The sequence below is a fragment of the Podarcis raffonei genome, chromosome 16 (assembly GCF_027172205.1).
Source record: "Podarcis raffonei isolate rPodRaf1 chromosome 16, rPodRaf1.pri, whole genome shotgun sequence".
NCBI lineage: Eukaryota > Metazoa > Chordata > Lepidosauria > Squamata > Lacertidae > Podarcis > Podarcis raffonei.
Genome location: NC_070617.1, coordinates 37,852,484 through 37,872,831, shown reverse-complemented (window position 1 = coordinate 37,872,831; position 20,348 = coordinate 37,852,484). Strand labels below are relative to the sequence as shown.

General features: G+C 45.5%; 1 protein-coding gene across 1 annotated transcript in view; it reads left to right on the top strand.

The window, feature by feature from the left end:
* Nucleotides 1–20,348, top strand: part of CFAP251 (cilia and flagella associated protein 251) — a 49,859-nt gene that overhangs the window by 4,495 nt on the left and 25,016 nt on the right. The window contains exons 4-9 of the mRNA XM_053368802.1: nt 13,632–13,772; nt 14,882–14,991; nt 15,209–15,317; nt 16,018–16,098; nt 17,208–17,285; nt 17,819–17,863. Coding sequence (XP_053224777.1) covers nt 13,632–13,772; nt 14,882–14,991; nt 15,209–15,317; nt 16,018–16,098; nt 17,208–17,285; nt 17,819–17,863 — 564 coding nt within the window. The remainder of the gene's footprint in view (nt 1–13,631; nt 13,773–14,881; nt 14,992–15,208; nt 15,318–16,017; nt 16,099–17,207; nt 17,286–17,818; nt 17,864–20,348) is intronic.

The following is a 20,348-nucleotide window of genomic DNA, read 5'->3' as shown; positions in this document are numbered from 1 at the left end:
AGAGACTTCAAAGAAGTGTGACTAGCCCAAGGTCACCCAGCAGCTGCATGCGGAGGAGCGGGGAAGCGAACCCAGTTCACCAGATTACGAGTCCACCGCTCTTAACCACTACACCACGCTGGTTTGCATTTTTGCATATATGCACCGCACCCAGAACATGACCCCATTGTAAGATCCGGCTGTACTGAACATTTCTGAAAACCGATAAAAATTAATTGGCCAAAAAAATTCTGATTGTACTGTACAAGCGTTATTGGGAGTCACCCAGTCAAACATCAGTTTCATTCAAGGGCCCATCTAGACATTTTAAAGTTGTGCATTGATGATGGTTTGTGCTTGTGATGGTCTCAGGGCAACTCTGTGATGGGATGTAAGGAGGCATCTTTCTCCATTCTGTCCTGCATCCCCCCCCCCCCAGTTTCTGTTCCACTGCCAAAAATGACGTCAGAGTACACTCGCAATGGAAGGACATGTAACTTGTGCACATTCAGCTTTATGCACTTGGCAAAATTAAAAAGGAGGCGGAAAGGGGGTGAGTGTGCAGGGGGGAAAATCTTTGGCAATCCCACCCTCCATCGCAGTCAGTGTGTTTTGTCTATACACGGTTTTGCTTTAGGTGCGATCCCCGGAACGTAACCCCTGTGTAAGTTGCGGGCTTACTCTGTTTGTATCGTTTTCTGCTGTAGCGAAATGACTTAATTTACACAATTAATTATGTAAATTACATAAGCTACGTCGTCATTACATTATTCTAGCGCATTTATTCCACAATGTTAATGTTGTTGCAGAAGACACCCAGACCAAAAAACAAAAAATAAAAACAAAGTACCAGTCTGGAAGGGCACAAAATTCATGGTTGTGGTGGGAAGGTAAACTGTCCTGGCTTAATTCTGGTTTGGTTTGCACTGCCCCGGATGATTTATGATTTAACAAATTAAATTTATGGCATTTGTGGTCACAATATGTTTTTGATTGCTGCTGGGGGGGGGGCCTTTCCACACTTTGCGTTTACTTCTGTGCACACTTTACGACAGGAACACTTAGCATATTGCTGCTGTATGATGTGATCTGACTCATCATTTGTAACTCCCTCCCTCTGTCCCACCCCTCTCCCTGGCACAGCCGCTCCCCCTCCCCAGAGTTGCCAACAGGCAGCTCCTTCAGCACCCCCCCCCATCGCTGTCCTGCTCTGACCAGCCCCTCCATGATGCTGCCTTGGCACTCATTACCTGCACCAGTTGTGGTGTTGGGCCCTGTCGTGTCCCTTTTTCTATCTTGAGAAAAAGGTCAAGATGGCGTCGTTAGTGGAAGCATTGACTTGAGCTCCGCAGCAGTTGTGCGGTTTTTATTAGTTTTTATTAGTTTTATCAGTTTTTATTCAGCTTTTATCAGCCTCATTATTTTATCTACAACATTTGGCAGCTGCTTCTTAACTAATATATTTACAAAGCGGAGAAGGGCCTCGAACAAACATGCTAAAACAACAACAGGATAAGGAAGATTAATAGCTGAAGGAAACCTGCTGTGAACTTTTACTGCAGCTGAGCGGAGAAAAATCTTTGAGCTGCACGAAGAGAAACTCCCCTGTTTGAGGTGAGGCCTTTGGGAGTTTCCCTTTCATCTGGGACCGAACCGCGGTGGGCCCTGCGATAAGCTTTGAAGGAGATTTATATATTAGTCTTAGTCCTGGTGGGAGTAGGTCTTCAAAGGAATGGTCTGTATTGCTTACTGGTAGTCTCCTTGTAGACCTAAATTGCCAGCCTGTAAAGGTAGAGGTGAAGACGCCGACTTTGAAGTGCTGTCCCCCCTCTCCTCGATATCTGAATTATGGGATATGGGAAACGTCTTAGAGACTCCGAGGAGATGGTCCCCGTTCCCTTTCCGAGATCGAAGCAAACAAGGGTTGAACCATGTCACTTTAAAGAAGGGAGTAATCTACTGGATTGTTCCTACATGGTAGAAACTCAGAACCGTTTCAACCCACTGATTGATTGCGCGTCAGCACTTAAAGACGAAGAGCGAATAATTCCACAAATAACAAGCGATGTGGCCAACAGTAAGAGTGTAGTCTCTCCTCAGAAGGAGGAACTGGTCCTTGGCACGGCCAATCATATGACATTTGAACAGTCCCATTTAATAATCAAAACCCTGCACTGCATATTCAAAAGACTAGATGATCTTTCGTCCCAGCTGCACAGCTTCCAACAAAAGCTAGTTACTACTTCCCCAGCGCCAGCCGGTGTTAAGTCCCTTGAAGAGAGGAAGGGGACGAGGAGTTTGTCCCTATATAACAAACGTACTGACAAATTTAAATACAACCTTAACCCTCAATTAGGTCATCAATCCCTGATCTTAACACCAAGGAAAGTGAGCCTAACCATACAAAATGGGGACCCAAGATGGAGAACTCTGGGTGGTGCCAAGGAACTCCTAAAGGTGCTTTTAAATATGGAAGCAACACAAATTGACCTCTGTGCAGTCCTCCCCCTTGTCCATCATCATAAATCCCAGAGAGTCCTGCTTGCGTTCCAATCCACAAAAATTCCCACTATCATATTACGAAAGAAAGCATTTTTGTTTCGCTGTGGGATAGCACCAACGAGAGCCTTTATAGACCCTACGCCTAAACCCCTACTGTTGGAGGCAATAACCAAAGAGGGCTCAAAATCTGCTAAACCCGATCCACCAGTGGACACCGGAGTGGGCGTTCAATCCCAGGAGAAGAGTTATGTGGCCTCCACTCCCCTAGCAAAGAACAATGACCATCCGGAAAGTGGCATGACACCACCAGAAGAGATCGAACTCATTGCCTCCTTTGCAGATTTACCAGTGGTGGAAAAAAAAGAAATTATTAATAGACTGGAATCGCTTAAAACCCAACTTATTAGGAAGCTCAGCACCAGAATACTCACGTACAGTGAACATGACTCCCCAGAAGAACCAGATCATATGGATCTCTCAATATCTAATGCTAAATGTATGTCGGCAATGGAGGATAAGATACAACCCCAAGAAGCAACTACCAGTCCTTCCCTCCAAGCAGAACAATCCTCTGTGCTTTTAATAGATTTACTTGACCGTCCATTGAAAAACATACCTGAAGAAAGCAACACACAACAGGAAAAATCCCCTTCTACACATTCATCGATGCCAGACCTGGAACCTTCTTATAGCACTGACCAATCAAGAGAAGAGGTGCCTTTGCCAACCTTCCCAAATAGCCCTCTCGCCCAGCCTTATCCCTCTTCGCGGAGTATTATGGATTCAGCAGCAAGACCAGTGACGGAACTGATTGAAGATCCAACAGGCCACATAAATCAAGTAGCCCAAAAGACCAGTAGCAGGCTACAGAGAGTCCAAACTTCTGACGAGATAGCTGGTCCACCCCGGGTGGCCCACCAATCTCTTTTGGAAAAGGGGTCCGCCCCTGTTCAAAGTCCTACTCCTAGTAGATCGAGTGGCCAAGCTCAACAGCCAGATGACCTTGTAAATCCCACTCAGCCTTTACGAGAGGTTTTTCATCAGAGGAAGATAACTGATTTCTTTAGTGGCTCCCCTCTTCCCGTTTTAAAGTTGAGCCAATTTTCCGAATGACAGTCAATTGGAGGAACGGGGAAACCCCAGCCTTCAATATTAAGTTGGAACATTGCTGGATGGAAAAGTAAAAAATTAGATCCAGAATTCCAAAAATATATTAATTCCTTTCTTATCATACTATTACAAGAAACTTGGGTGGAGGAGGAAATTGAGTTAAATGGCTTTGAGTTTATATGTCTGCCTGCTAGCCCGTCAACGAATGGTGGCCGCCCTAAAGGTGGCCTTACAATTGGTATCTCCCTCAAACTTCGGGCTAAACTTTCACTAGTGCATGCATTTCCGCCTTATGCTATTACCGGACTGATCTCTGGTGGAAACTTCTCTTTATTGGTTACAAATGTCTATTTCCCTCCGGGAGGGTTAGCAGCTGATCTTACTTCTAGATGGGAATCCCTAGAGGATTTTTTACTTTCTTGTTATCTTAAATATCCCAATGTCCCCTCCATTACTGGAGGCGATTTTAACGCTCGGATAGCCTCAAATTGGGAGGCTCTTAAAAAGTCTAAATGGTGGGTTGACCCCGGCGCTCAAACTTACGATCTAGTATACACCCCCACTAGAATATCAAAGGATGTAAAAGTCAATAAGGCGGGAGTGATGCTTTATCAGATGACTCTACGCCTTAATTTAATTATACTAAATGGCAGGTGTCCTCCAGACATACCAGGGGAGTTCACCCACCTGGGGTTAAAATCAAACAGTGTTCTCGACTATGTATTGGTTTCCCAGGATCTATTTTTGAATGTCACCTCTTTTAAAATTGATAATGCCCAATTTAGTGACCATCTTCCCCTGATAACCAAGTTATGTGTTGACTGGCAGTTGCTCGACCGCTCCCACCCAATCCCGGTGATTGTGGAGTCGTCCACTAAAACAAAGGGGACTAGATGGTCCCCTGCCCTCGCTCATAGATATACGGATTTTATCCGAGAAAAGTTTTCTGGTGATCAGCCGGACGTAGGAATAGTCCCGAGTGATCCTATTACCTGTATGAATTTTTTTTCTTGCCTGATAGAAGTTTTAACTCGCTTTTTTACTTCTCCAACCTATGGAGTTAAAAACGATTATTTTAAATTTGGCGCCCCTTGGTTCAACTCTGCTTGCAAACTAGCCAGACTCCATCTACATACAATATATAATGACTATAAACTTTCCGGCGCTCCGGCCTTACCTCCATCTTATTCCCTGGCTAAAAAAGCATACAAACAGGCCCAGAAATCGGCCAAACGGGAGTGGCATTTAAATCGCTGGCAGACTAAAATTTCTGCCTCAAAATCTCATAACTCCCGGAAATTTTGGTCCTTAATGAAGGGAAGAAACACGAAATATCCCTTAACGGTGATCCCGGCCCCTACATGGGAGCAGTTCCTGAGAAAATATTTCTCAGTGGCAGAAGCTCCGGCCACTCATTGGAGACCTTCTAATCCCCTTCCCATCTGGCCCAAAACCGACCCTGCTGAAATCCTAGAATTGATAGCTGAGCTGAAAACTGGTAAGGCCCCTGGGCCAGATTTGGTCCCTGTTGAGGCTATAAAGCTTCATTCTGCATGGTGGGCAGGGATTTTAGCTAAAACGTTCGATGCAATAAATGCCACGGGCTTAATACCAGGAATGTGGAAGGAGGCCATTATAATTCCTATCTACAAAAAAGGCCCTCCCGGTGACCCAGGGAATTATCGGAATATCAGTCTGCTATCGTCCATTGGGAAAATATATGCCCGTTTCTTGCTGGCAAGGTTGATGAAGTGGTCAGTTGAGGCTGACCTGATTGGACATGAGCAAGCTGGATTTAGATTAAATCGATCCACAACAGACCAGGCAATCATTCTTTATCACTTAGCCCGGAAATACTCGACACCTCGACGGGGCCAACTTTGCGCAGCTTTCATAGATTTGAAAGCTGCGTTTGATAGTATTCCGAGGAAATTACTATGGGATAAACTTGCCTGTTGGGGAATAGATAGAAGGCTCCTGTGGCTTATCTCCCAACTTCATGCCGGGTCCGTGGCCAGGGTGAGATTATCCCCTGCTGGAGACCTGACTAACCCAGTGCCAGTAAATAAGGGTGTACGCCAGGGTTGTATTTTAGCGCCTCTTCTTTTTAACTTATTTATCAGTGATATGAGGAACCCATTAGCCGCCTCACAAAAATTTATCCACACCCCTCGTATAGCAGATTACCGTTGTCCTCTACTTCTCTACGCAGATGATGCGGTACTACTCTCTTACTCCAGAGTGGGTTTAAGGAGGGCACTAAAGATTTTCGCGACATATTGCCATTCTAATCATCTGTCTATCAACCACACCAAGTCCAAAGTACTGATATTTTCAAGGAGTCGAAAACTTTATTCATGGAAACTGGAGGGCATGAAAATCGAACAAGTACATAAATTTAAATATTTAGGAATTTATTTTCAATACAATTTAGGGTGGAAAGCACACGTTGAATATCTTCAAAATAAGACAAAAGCCCTATCACACTCCCTCCTCCGTTTTTTCTACTCTGAGGGGGCCTTATTCATCCCTGCGGCCTTGAAAGTGTATAGCATCAAAGTGATGGCCACAATGGCCTATGCTGCACCTTTATGGGCTGCCTTTGCAAACCTCTCACCTTTAGAGTCACTTCATTTTTTTTTTTATAATGATTTTTTATTACAGATTTTTATAACAACACAAACATATAACAAATACATCAACAAACAAAAAACAAAAACAGAACAAAAAAAAACATGTACCATTTCGTATCTTAGTTTCTTATACCTTTCTTCCCCGACTTCCTCATGCCTCCCTTTTCTGTATTCCAAGTTCTTATCAATTACTCAGCAAATCTTCCCTTATTTTAATTAAAATTTAAACTAATCTTCCTTATTCTCCTTGTCTTAACCATTGCTAATAGTAACCATTTACTTTCCAGTCCAACATCATTCTAGCTTTCATTAATTTTATAATATTTCTTTAAATATTCCTTGAACTTTTTCCATTCTTCTTGCGCTGCTTCTCTTCCCTGGTTTCGGATTCTGCTCGTCATTTCTGCCAAGCCCATGTAGTCTATCACCTTCATCTGCCATTCTTCCAGTGTGGGTAAATCTTGCGTCTTCCAGTACTTCGCAATGAGTATTCTAGCTGCTGTTGTAGCGTACATAAAGAAAGTTATGTCTGTCTTTAACACCCCCTGGCCGACAATACCCAAGAGAAAGGCCTCTGGTTTCTTGGGGAAAGTATATTTAAATACCTTTTTCAGTTCATTATAGATCATTTCCCAGAATGCCTTAATCTTCGGGCACGTCCACCAGAGGTGAAAGAATGTACCTTCCTTTTCCTTACATTTCCAACATTTATTGTCAGGCAAATGGTAAATCTTTGCAAGCTTGACTGGGGTTATGTACCACCTATAGATCATTTTCATAATATTCTCTCTTAAGGCATTACATGCCGTAAATTTCATCCCGGTGGTCCACAACTTTTCCCAATCAGCAAACAAAATATTATGACCAATGTCCTGAGCCCATTTAATCATAGCTGATTTAACCGTTTCATCTTGTGTATTCCATTTCAGCAGAAGATTATACATTTTTGACAAATTCTTAGTACTGGGTTCTAACAATTCTGTCTCCAATTTTGATTTTTCCACCTGGAAGCCAATTTTACTGTCCAATTTAAACACTTCATTTATTTGATGATAGTGCAGCCAATCTCTCACCTTCCCTTTTAATTTCTCAAAACTCTGCAATCTCAATTTGTCCCCTTCCTTTTCCAAAATTTCCCAGTATCTTGGCCACTTCGACTCCATGTTTAACTTTTTAACTGCCTTTGCTTCCATTGGCGATAGCCACCTTGGAGTTTTATTTTCCAGCAAGTCTTTGTATCTGATCCAGACATTTAATAATGCTTTTCTGACAATATGGTTTTTGAAACTTTTGTGTGCTTTAACCTTGTCATACCACAAATATGCATGCCACCCAAAAATGTTATTAAAGCCTTCCAAATCCAAAATGTCTGTGTTTTCAAGAAGCAGCCATTCTTTCAGCCAGCAGAAAGCTGCCGCTTCATAATACAGTTTAAAGTCTGGCAGGGCAAACCCCCCTCTTTCCTTTGAATCCGTTAATATCTTGAATTTAATTCTGGGCTTTTTGCCCTGCCAAACAAATTTAGATATATCTTTTTGCCACTTCTTGAAACAGTCCATTTTATCCATTATTTGCAATGCTTGGAACAAAAACAACATTCTTGGCAATACATTCATTTTTATAACTGCAATTCGACCTAACAAGGAAAGCTTTAAGTTTGACCAAATCTCCAAATCTTTTTTCACTTCTGTCCAGGTTTTTTCATAATTATCTTTAAATAGATTCACATTCTTAGCTGTCATATTTATACCCAAATATTTCACTTTTTTAACCACAGTCAACCCTGTCTCATTCTGAAACCTTTCTTTTTCAACCTGTGTTAAGTTTTTCTCCAATACCTTTGTCTTTAACTTATTCAATTTAAATCCTGCCAATTGACCAAACTCTTGGATTATTTCCAAAACTCTTTTCGTACTAGCTTCTGGCTCTTGCAATGTAAGTACTAGGTCATCTGCAAATGCTCTCAATTTGTATTGTTTAGCTCCGACCTGAATCCCTTTAACCAACTGGTCCCTCCTAATCATATTAAGCAAAACCTCCAGGACCGATATAAAAAGTAATGGGGAAATAGGGCACCCCTGTCGTGTCCCTTTTTCAATCTTGAACTCTTCTGTAACTACATTATTTACAATTAATTTTGCTTTCTGTTCAGAATATATTGCACCTATACCATTCTCAAACCCTTGACCTACCCCCATCCCCCGGAGGTTCTTCAACATAAAACTCCAAGAAATGTTGTCAAAGGCTTTCTCGGCGTCCACAAATATCAAAACAGCCTTAGTGTTTATATTCACTTCCAACTTTTCCAAAATGTCAATTATATTCCTTACATTATCCGACAAATGCCTTTTCGGGAGAAAGCCTGCTTGGTCCCCATGAATCTCCTCCATCAAAACTCTCTTCAGTCTCTTTGCTAAAATGTCAGCAAAGATTTTGTAATCCACATTCAATAACGAGATGGGTCGGTAGTTTTTAAGTTGTGTCTTTTCAGTCTCTGTCTTTGGTATAAGTGTAATATAAGCCTCTCTCCACGTGTCGGGTGCCCTTTTCCCCTCCATAATCTCGTTACAGACTTCCTTCAAAGGTTGTGTCAACCCTTCCTTCAGAACTTTGTAGTATTTGGAAGTCAGTCCATCCGGTCCTGGGGATTTGCCCAACGTCATACCTTGAATGGCATCTTCTATTTCTTGTGCTGATATCTCCTGGTTCAAAATCGTCTTACTTTCCTGCGAAACCTTTTTCAGCCCATTTTCCTCGAGGAATTGTTGTATATCCATTTCCTTCTGCGGCCCTTGTGTGTAAAGTTGTCTAAAGTAGTTCTGAAAACAGTTCCTAATTTCCGCTGGGTTACTTATGTTCTTTCCTTCCACTTCTATATTTGTTACCGTGTTGAGTTTTTGTCTCTTCTTAATTTGCCAAGCCAATAACTTGCCACATTTGTCAGCAGATTCCAAAGTCTTTTGTCTCATTTGCTTAATTTTCCACTCTAATTCTTGATTCGTCAGTTCCATATATTGTGTTTGATAAAATTTGATTTCTCTTAAAATCTCTTGTGATTTTGGCTTCAATCTTAGTTTCTTTTCCCCTTCTTTTATCTTTTCCAGAATTTTTTCCTTCCTCTCGTTTTGTTTTGTTTTCTTTAATGTATTTTGTTGTATCAGAAACCCTCTCATCACGGCTTTACTTGCGTCCCATACTATTCTTTTTTCTACTTTAGTCCTTAGGTTAATTTCAAAATAGTCTTTCAAAGTTTTTTGGGCCTTCTTGCAAATCTCCTCATCTCTAAGTAAGATGTCATTCATTCTCCATCTGAAGGAGCCAGTTGTTGTTTGCCTCATCACCATCTTTACTGCGTTGTGGTCGGAGAAAGTTTTTGGGCAGATTTCCACTCTCTTTATGTTCTGCGCCATACTGCTAGTCACCCAAATTTGGTCAATCCGTGTCCATGTCATTTTGGCCTCAGAAAAGAAGGTTCCCTCTCTTTCTAATGGGTGTTTTGTTCTCCAAATGTCAATCAAGTCCATATTGTCAGTCATTTCAAAAAAAGTCTTTGGTAGTCTTCCATCTTTTGTTACTACCTGTCTTTGTGCTTTATCCATATTTGTTGAAACTACTCCATTCATGTCTCCCATCATAATTAGATTATAGTCCATATAGTCCATCAAAGTCTCATGCAACATCTTAAAAAATTCAGCTTTCCCTTCATTTGGTGCATAGATTCCCACTATCAGGTACTTTTCTCCTTGAAATTGAATTTCAATTGCCAAATATCTTCCTTGATCGTCTTTAAAGATTTGTTTCGGTTGCAGCTTTTCCTTTGCATAAATCACTACTCCTCTCTTTTTTACTCTGTCTGAAGATATAAATTCTTGTCCCAGTCTTTTATTTATTAATAATTTTCTGTGTGCTCTTGTCACATGGGTCTCTTGTAAACAAATCAAGTCCAATTGGTCTTTCTTTATAATATTTTTATTAAACAATTTTTATATTAACACAAACAAGACATACATAAACAAACAACAAACAATAATAAAACAAAAAACAAGTACCATTTCATGACCCAATTTCTTAAACCTTACTTCCTCGACTTCCTCTTGCTTCCCGTTTCTGTATTCCAAGTTCTTACAATTATTCAGCGAATCTTGCCTTACAATTGGTCTTTCTTTAAAGCATGAAATATATTTTTCCTTTTTCTGGGAATGTTCAAACCGTTACAATTCCAAGTTAGAAGTTGCAGAGCCATGATGGGGTTATTTACTCTTTCCTCCTACAGCTCCCAATTTTTGCTCCTCGTTTGTCGGTGGTTCCGTATTCGTATCTAGTGAAGGATGCCCTTGCCCTGGAAACGTCTCTTTCTGTAGGTCTTCTTCGTGTTCTCCTAAGAACTTGTCTTTATCACTCACTGTCTTTATTCTTCTTTTCTTCCCCTTGTATTTAAAGGACAAGCCTTGGGGAAACTCCCACCTGAATTGTATGTAGTTCCTTTTCAGCAATATCACCAGGTCCTTGTAGTGTCCTCTTGCGTCCAAGATACTTTTGGGGATGTCTTTAAAAATCTCAATGTGAAAATCTTCAATTCGAAGGGTTGTTTGGTAATGCAGGTTCAATATTTTGTCCCGTTCCTCCTTTGATCTTAGGGTTATTAAACAGTCTCTGGGTCTGTTCTTCCTCTGCCTTGCTCCCAGTCTAAATGCACTTTCTATCTTAAATTCTTCTTTGTCCAGCTCCTGCTTCCAAAAGTCAGAGAATTCTTTTGTCAAGTAATCCACCAGGTTGTCTTCTTCCTTTTCCGGCACAAGTCTGATCCTTAGGTTCCTCTCCTTGCGTTGCATATCCTGCATAGAAAGTGCCAGTTCATACTCATCTAGTTTCTTGAACACTGGTGGAAACTTTCCCTCAGCAGCAGTTGCAATTTCTTTAGCCTCCTCAGCTATCTTTCTTGTTGTAGATGATTCTTCCAATAATTTCCCAATTGCTTCTGCATTTGAGTTCACTTTGTTCCCAAGGTCAGTTATACTTTTTGTGTTTGAATCAATTTTCCCAGAGATTTCTTCAATTTTCTTATTTGTTTCCGCAACTTGTACTTTAGTTTCTGCACCTTGCTTTTTTAGTTCCTCTAAAGAGTCATTTATCTTCTCCAATACCTTAGCAAAGGTTTCTTCTGAAGACATTATTTTCACTTTTGCCTTTGGGACAACTGTGGTTCCAGGGGCTCCTGATACAGAAGCCCTTCTTTGCATGGAAAGATCAACTTTGTATTGTCTGCCAGATCTCAAGGTTGTTTCTTGTAAATCCTCTTTCTTGTGACTTTTCTCTTTATCATCTGCCATAACAAAGTCTTTTGCTCAAGGTCATTCCCACACTCTTGAGCTGTCAGACAAAAATTCTCAAATTTTAAACAGTTGCTGAAACAATTTATAAGTCCTCTAGAGGGCGTAAAGTCAATTCTTTACCTCCAAGTTAATCCCACACTCTCCAGACAATAAACAAAAGTCCTCCTAGTCCTTTTCAATTGTTCTTTTCTCTTTCTAAAGGATCCAAATCAATAATGTCCTGCAGATAACTTTACTGTGCAACAAAGTAAATGTTTCAAGTTGAGAGTAGCCAAAGTCAGTTAGAGATACTTTTTTACCTTCCTATAACAGCAGTCCTTAGCCGGTTCCTTTTCTCCGGCAGTCCGATCCCCAGGTATGGGAGCAGCGGTGAATAGCTCAATTTCTTTTAAAATGGCAGGAAAACACTTTAAAATCTTCTTCCCCCTCCTGCCTTCGGGGAGGGAGTTCTTTGCTTGGTGGTGGATTTATTAGTTCCCACAACTCTCCTTTCAAACAGTTACGGCTTGAATGCCTTTCGCTTTGATCTTGCTACAGAACGGAAAGCAGACTTCCTTTTTGGTGCTTGTCCGTTTCAGTGCCCAATTTCTTTAATTTTAGTGTCCAATTGTATCTTAGAAGTCAATCCTACTCACGGATAGTTGTTCTTTTTAGTCCAAATTCGCCGGAAGAAATCAGCGCTCTCCGCTAATGGCGACGCGGCTTCGCTTCGCAGGCTGGGTGAAAACGACTCTCAGCACCGCTCCACACACCCTCCGCTGATCCGCAGCCTTTAAAAAGGCTATTTCACAGCGTCGGGGGGGGGCGCAAAGGTGCCCGCCGAGTCTCCAGTTCACAGGCTACGCGCCTGTGATTTTTAAGGGTCCCCGCTCCGCCGTAGCTGGCAGGACCCGAACCCACGAAGCAGATCTCTCCCGGAGCTCCGGGAGAAATCCGCCATTAAGCGCTGGCGCTAACCGGAAGTTGCACCTTTAGAGTCACTTCAAAGCCAATTCTTACGCCGACTTCTAAAATTACCAACATGCGTAAGTAATGCGGCTATTCGTTTAGAAATGAAGATCCCCTCAGTGGAGCTAGTTATATGGAGGAGAGTTTTGATTTATTGGATATCCCTATGGCATAAACTCCCGAACCACTATCTCATTCAATGCATGTGGCGAGATGACTTCACAAATTTGTGGTCAGGAAAAATCCATGCCAAATTGCTGTCCTATGAGATCTCGCCCACTGAATTGCTCAAACTGGATCTAAATGTGGCTAAAAGGTGTATAAATCAAAGGCTGGATGATGTGGAGCTATACCAAAATTTCGTAGCTGGTGGTGGAGCCTGCTCGCCGTTAAATTTAGGCATAACCCCTATCTACCGTGCTCCGTCCTACTTAACTTCGCTTATGGCCGCGTCTCACCGATATGCCTTCATTAGAGCTAGGTTCAATGTCTTTCCAACAAACGTACTGAGACATAGATTTACTAAGGGCCAAGTCCCTTCAATGTGTGCTTGTGAAATGAAAACATCTGAATCTCTACATCATGTTATGTTTATCTGCCCTTTGTACAGTTCAGCCCGTGCTAGTATACTAAACTCCATAATCCAGCCTATGGCTGACAAACCAGTAGACCTACAGCTTGCCTGGGTTCTTCAAGATGTGGATCCTTATATTACCCAACAGGTTGCTAAATTCCTAACAGCCGTCCTCTCGTACAAGAGACGGAATGGAATGTTAGCTGATTATTGATAGTTATAAGAATTTTCTATAATGACATCAGATATTGATTTTAGTGTAGTGCCGAAATTTTTTAATCTTAATCTTAAATTTTTTAAATGAACGGCTAATATCTGTCCTTGTGAGTTGTGAACTGTGTTATACTACTTGTGGTTTGTATGAGTCCGCTGTTTTATTTGATTTGTTTTGTTGTGTTGTGTTTCATGATGGGCGTAAAGCCGAATAAATATTTTGGTTTGGTGTTGGGCTTACTTACCTCATTAAAAAATGATGTTGGGGTGTGTTTGTGTGTGTGTATTATTATTATTTTTTACTAAGCAGAGCCTCCCTGCTCTGTCTTTCTCTTTCAGAGTTTGTCTTGGGTCTTTGGCTATAACAGCGAACTCCCGGTCTTCAACCTGCTTGATGAAGACTACCGAGTGATCTTATACGTCTCCTCTCACACGGCCGTGATCCATGATGTCCTCAGGAACAGGCAATATCTCCTCCAGGTAGGGGTCAGTTCTGTATCGGTGCTGGAGAACCCATTTGTTCTCTCCTCCTCCCATCAGGCCAAATGAGGAGGAGGCTTCAGGCAGCACAGGCAGATGGCAGGAGGGAGGAGCGGTGACCTGGTGCTGGAGGACAGAGCTGAGTGTGGCATGTGGCCTGTTTTTTCCCCCCTCTGCCAGCTTGAGAGATTTTTCTGCCTGAGGCACAGAACAAGATGGCACCCCATCCCGTTCTGTGCACAGAAACTCACTGAATGGACAGCTGAGACGCTGTTCCACACTGGTGTTGGGGCAGCCATCTTGTGCTACCCCTCAGGCAGCAGCTGGGCAGATTGCAGGGTGCACACAGAGCTCTCCATCACCCCAACACCGCTCCCCGGCTGCCCCATACTAGGTTCCTTCCACTAGTATGCTGCCCTCAAGCACAGCGGAGGAAGTTTGCCTGCTGCCAGTGCTTCTGTCTGGTCAGCTTCTGCACATGAAACTGGATGGGGCGCCATCTTGCCCTGTACCACAGGCGAAAAAGGTCCCGTGTCAGAAGGGTTTTTCCTGTTTGCTCTTCTTGTTTCAGCCACTTTGCCCTAACACCTGCCTGCTTGGCGGCACATCTTGCCTAACAGAGAGAACTGTAATCTGAAGTGAAAACTGAGGGGTGGAGGGTTTGACTGTGGACAACTTAATCCTGAGCACGTTTCCCTCTGGTGCCGCTGGCCATTGTCAGGGGAGGACCTTGGTCATATGGAGCTCTGTTTGAGGCCAAAATTCATGGCCTGCACCTCTCACACTGCCTTCCCAAAGCTGGGCAAGCACTAACTAGGCTGAGGTAAGGACTCCAGGACCCTGTCAGAGCCCTCACGCCTCCGTCCCCAAGTACAACACTTACTAGGCTTTGGGAAGGCCTCCCTGTGTCCCATGTAGGGAAACTGGGTGTGCTGCCCTAAGTATGCACCTGCCATTGGCAGTGGCCCCACTGAGATGCATTCCTTGACAGATTACCCACAAGGTTATGTCCGCAATAAAACAACAGTCCAACATTTAGCATACCGGCTTGAGGGAGATTTCCCACGAGCTCCCTCTGCATGGCTCGCTCTCTTCCTTTGACTTTCCAGGGACACACAGACTGCATTTCCTGCATCTGCGTAAGTGAAGACCGAAGGTGGATAGCAACAGCTGACAGGGGCCCCCAGAGCATGGTGACTGTTTGGGACGGATACTCTGCGTAAGCATCTGGTGGAGGAGGTTTGCTAACCATTTATTTCTGCGTTAGACCTCTCCCACATTGGCCTTAGCTGCCAATAGTGTTGTTGTCGTGACCCTTAAAACTTGATGGGTAATTGGGCAGCCATAAAGTCAAGGTCTCGGCTGCATGTGTCTCACCAGGGCAGAAGTGAACCTGCTTCAATTGCAGAGCGTTCAGTGTGTGCTGTGTTCTCCAGGATTCCTGTGCACACCATATTTGACAGCCACCCAGAGGGCGGAGTCTGCGCCATCGCAATTTCGCATGATTCCAAGTTTCTGGCTACCATCGGGGCTGGGGAAGTGCAGGTAAAGGAAGCATTTCCTGCGCTGAATCCTCTAACTAGGGAGCCTTGAATTCGTGAAGGAGAGAAGTGAGGGGGGCACTCTTGATGATGGGAGGGGAGGGCGTGAACAGTTTTGTTTAATGGGCTATAAGCAGTCTGGATTTCCCAGAACATGGACTCTATGGGCTCTGCAGTGGCAGAGTTTCATGCTTCGGCACCGGGGGGGGGGGGGGAGGCGGAGAACAGGCGGGGGTGGGGCTGGCGTGCGTCCTGGGGGCGTGGCGCACCAGCTGCAGGGGTGGGCAGCTGCAATGGCACCCCACCGGGATCACACTGCCAGGGGCGGTGTGCTCCCCCCGCACCCCTCTTCCTCCTCCAGTGGGGCTCTGGGGTGGGTCTTCTAAGGGAGTGTGTTCTGGCACCTTTTATCTGGGAAAAAAAGCACTAGGGGTGGTATTAGAACAAGTATGCACCCTTTGGGGTGAGGCAATCCTTCAAACAAACTGGTCCCAAGCTATTAAGGGCCTCAGAGACCAAAAAATGGGCAGTCAATGCATGTCTTTGAGACAAAGTGTAACCTCACTCCTGTCCATAATCGTGCTGACACGATGCCCAGTTAGGTTTCATCCAGAGTAGTATGCCATGGGGGATGTGGGAGGTCTGTTAGGTCTTAGGAGAGTATGTTATTTTCTTGCCTTAAAATGCTTTCTTCATCACATCAGAAAGTTTGCATTTGGAGGTGGACCTCACCTGAGACAAAGCCTGTCTGCAGCGTAGAAATCCAGCCGCAGTTTGGCTTCCAGGTGAGACATGAGCTTGGTTTGTTTTATTGATGGGTGGGTGGGTGGATTGGATTTATATCCCACCCCTTCCCCTCCAGGGAGCCCACATCCACAATTTAAAACCAAAAACAAAGTAAAAGCATTTCATCTAAGAGCAACTGAACAATTCTGCCGTGGTATCCTGTTTGTGGTGGTGAAGCTGTTCTTAGGATCTCTTAGAATGACGACTCCTTCATCCTCCTTGCTTACTTACTTTGTATTCAGCCTTCCTCCCACAGAGCTGCAGGCAAGGTACATTGGATCCCCCGCCCTCTTTACCTTCTTGTCAGCCTGTGAGATAGGCCAGGCTGTGACATGCCCCTGGCCGCTGCATGAGTACCTGGGGATTTGAGCCCAAGTCTCGCCATTCCAAATTCTCCATTCACCGCATCACACAGGCTTTTCTCGTTCTTTTTTTAAAGCACTTCGTATGTATGACTGGTGAGATAGATGGGGACATTTTTGTGCGTGCACACACTATATTGATTCTGTGAATCCTTACCTGTAGAGACAACAACAATTCATCAGTGTAGCAGAAAAAAAGTGTGTGAACTGACTCTTAGTTAATACTTAGGCATCAGATTTCATTAAAGCAGCCTTTCCCAACCTGGAGCTCTCCGGATGTTCTGGACTACAACTCCCATCATCCCTGCCCATTGACCACACGGTCTGAGTTGGGGTCTGAAACATCTGGAGGGAGGCATCCATTTGAGGAAGGCTGACCTAGGGGTCAAACTATGTAGGCTTCCAAATGAGAAGAAATTATACCGGTAAGTGCCGTGAGCTAAAGCATGGGTAGGCAAACTAAGGCCCGGGGGCCGGATCCAGCCCAGTCGCCTTCTAAATCCGGCCTGCGGACAGTCTGGGAATCAGTGTGTTTTTATGAGTAGAATGTGTCCTTTTATTTAAAATGCATCTCTGGGTTGTTTGTGGGGCATAGGAATTTGTTCATTCCCCCCAAAAAATATAGTCCGGTCCCCCACAAGGTTTGAGGGACAGTGGACCGGCCTCCTGCTGAAAAAGTTTGCTGACCCCTGAGCTAAAGTGTCATTCTGCTACTGCTGTCACCTCTGAGCTTTTTCATTTTCCAGGATTACATTGCCTTTAATTCCCGATACCATAATGAGCTGGTCAGCAACAGTAAAATTCAAGTCATCTTCTACATATGGGTAAGTTGGAATAAAAATGTCTGCTGTACTTTGGTATGTTGTTTTAGCTAGTAATAAGTCCACGGGGGGTGTAGGTGTTCTCTGTTTTATGACTGCACAGCTCCAACACAGAAATGGTCAGAATTCAGCCTCCTGGAAATCCCAGCCAAGGTTCAAGGCTGCCTTTGGCCTGGGTAGTGCCGGCACTTCTGAAAATGTTGGGGAGGGGCCATAACTCAGCTTTTGGTTTGCACGCAGAAGGTCCCAGGTTCATTCATTAACACATCCAATGCATTTACCCTTCGTTCATCAGCTGGAAAGGTTCCCAGAAGGCTTGTAGATCAACAACAACAAGACACAGGCTCTGCCCTTCTTATATAAAGACATGGCACGAAAGGAAAGGTGATGGGGAGGGAAGAATAAAATGATGTTAGAAGGTTCTTAGAATAATAAGCTTACTGGAAATGGGCTGCTCACAGTGAAGCGGAGGAGTGGGAGAAAGGCCTTGGTGGTGTCTGAGATTTGATTCTGTTTTTTCCTCCATGTCTCCTTAGAATGCCGACATCTTGAACTACCATGCTCCGCCCCTGACAGATAAAGTGAGTATTGCATTGAACACCTTAGAAATGTACAGAACTGACCCCTTTGGAGGGCCTTTGGGCAAGGCGCCCTCCTGCTCTTCCTCTATCTTGCCACCACTGTTGTTGCCACCTGCGGCCTGTTGTGGTCTTCTTCTTTAGCATGGTGCCCCCTGCTTGCTTGCCAGGCAGAGAGCCAGTGGGCAAGCACGCAGCGGCATCTGTTGTTGCTCCTCCTTCTCAGCACTGCCATCAACGGGGGGTGGGGCTCAAATATTTTATGGGGAGGCAAAGGGACCGCAGCCCCTAGGAGTTGGCTCTTATGTTTTGTGTTATGGTTCTGCAGCAAGCAAATCCAAAGTCCTTCAGCAAAAACAGGTGACCAGACGATCTGTGTGCAAACTCACCATGGCTAGACACCCAGAGGCCAATTCACACAATTGGCTGACCCTGGTTATCTCCAGTCCAAGGCCAGTGTTGTAATCAGTTTAAAGACTTGCCTCTTAGTACCTTGATGGCGCAATTAAACTGAAAGCAAACCTTTGAACTGGAGGGTATGTCGTCCCATCCAGCCCTGCTGCTTGTGTTCATGTCATTTGACTCATTCTGTTTTGAATGTGTAATTGCTGAATGAAATAATAATAATAATAATAATAATAATAATAATAATAATAATAATTTATTTCTACCCCACCCATTTGGCTGCGTTTCCCCAGCCACTCTGGGCGGGTTTCAACAGAGCATTAAAAACAGAATAAAACTTCAAACATTAAAAAGTCCCCTAAGGGATGCCTTCAGATGTCTTCTAAAAGTCGGATTGTTGTTTATTCCCTTGACATCTGATGGGAGGATGTTCCACAGATCTTGAGACTGGCGTGCTGCACACTCTGCCCATCAGCCTGCCCAGCCAAGCAGCAGCAAACAGATTATGAGGGGCTTGGCTGGGTTTGCGGAGAGCGGAGGAGGGCAAAAATACTCTGAAGTTGTGTTCCAGAGTATATTCTGTGTTATGTATTGAAGTTCTCACCCTCTGCCTGGTCCCAGTGGTAGAACGGATGGTGGACAGCAATTTTGGACGGCTTTGGAGCTTAGTGATTTTTAAGCTTCTCCTTTAGCACGTCCCACAGCGCTGCCTGGACGCGATCAAAACTCAGGCCGTCTTGAACAGCCTGCAGAGGCTGAGAAATAGTGGGTGGACATAGCAGACGACACAGAGATTTCTCCAAGTAGTTCTTTATAAGTACCGTATTTTTCGCACTATAGGACGCACTTTCCCCCCTCCAAAAATGAAGGGGAAATGTGTGTGCGTCCTATGGTGCGAATGCAGGCTTTCGCTGAAGCCTGGAGAGCGAGAGGGGTCGGTGCGCACCGACCCCTCTCGCTCTCCAGGCTTCAGGAGAGCCCCACCGCCAGCCCCACAAGCTCGGGGGACAGCGGGGAGGCGGAACGCCGCCATCCCGCTGTCCCCCGACTTGGTTAGAAGGCTGGCGGGGGGAGAAGCCTGCTCCTCCCCGTCGCCAGCCCCGCAAACTCGGGGGACAGCGGGAGAGGCGCAGTGCGCCCTTCCCGCTGTCTCCCGACTTGGCTAGAAGGCTGGCGGGGGGGAGAAGCCTGCTCCTCCCCGTCGCCAGCCCCGCAAACTTGGGAGACAGCGGGAGAGGTGCAGCGCGCCATCCCGCTGTCCCCCGACTTGGCTAGAAGGCTGGCGGGGGGGAGAAGTCTGCTCCTCCCCGTCGCCAGCCCCGCAAACTCGGGAGATAGCGGGAGAGGCGCAGCGCGCCCTTCCCGCTGTCCCCCGACTTGGCTAGAAGGCTGGCGACGGGGAGAAGCCTGCTCTTCCCCATCGCCAGCCCCGCAAACTTGGGAGACAGTGGTAGAGGCGCAGCGCGCCCTTCCTGCTGTCCCCCGACTTGGCTAGAAGGCTGGCGGGGGGGGAGAAGCCTGCTCCTCCCCGTTGCCAGCCCCGCAAACTCGGGAGACAGCGGGAGAGGCACAGTGCGCCCTTCCCGCTGTCTCCCGACTTGGCTAGAAGGCTGGCGGGGGGGAGAAGCCTGCTCCTCCCTGTCGCCAGCCCCGCAAACTCGGGAGACAGCGGGAGAGGCGCAGTGCGCCCTTCCCGCTGTCTCCCGACTTGGCTAGAAGGCTGGCGGGGGGGGGGGAGAAGCCTGCTCCTCCCCGTCGCCAGCCCCGCAAACTCGGGAGACAGCGGGAGAGGCGCAGTGCGCCCTTCCCGCTATCTCCCGACTTGGCTAGAAGGCTGGCGGGGGGGAGAAGCCTGCTCCTCCCCGTTGCCAGCCCCGCAAACTCGGGAGACAGCGGGAGAGGCGCAGTGCGCGCTTCCCGCTGTCCCCCGACTTGGCTAGAAGGCTGGCGACGGGGAGAAGCCTGCTCCTCCCCGTCGCCAGCCCCGCAAACGCGGGAGACAGCGGGAGAGGCGCAGCGCGCCATCCCGCTGCTCCCGACTTGGTTTGGAGGCTGGCGGAGGGCTTCCTCCTCCCCCAGCCCC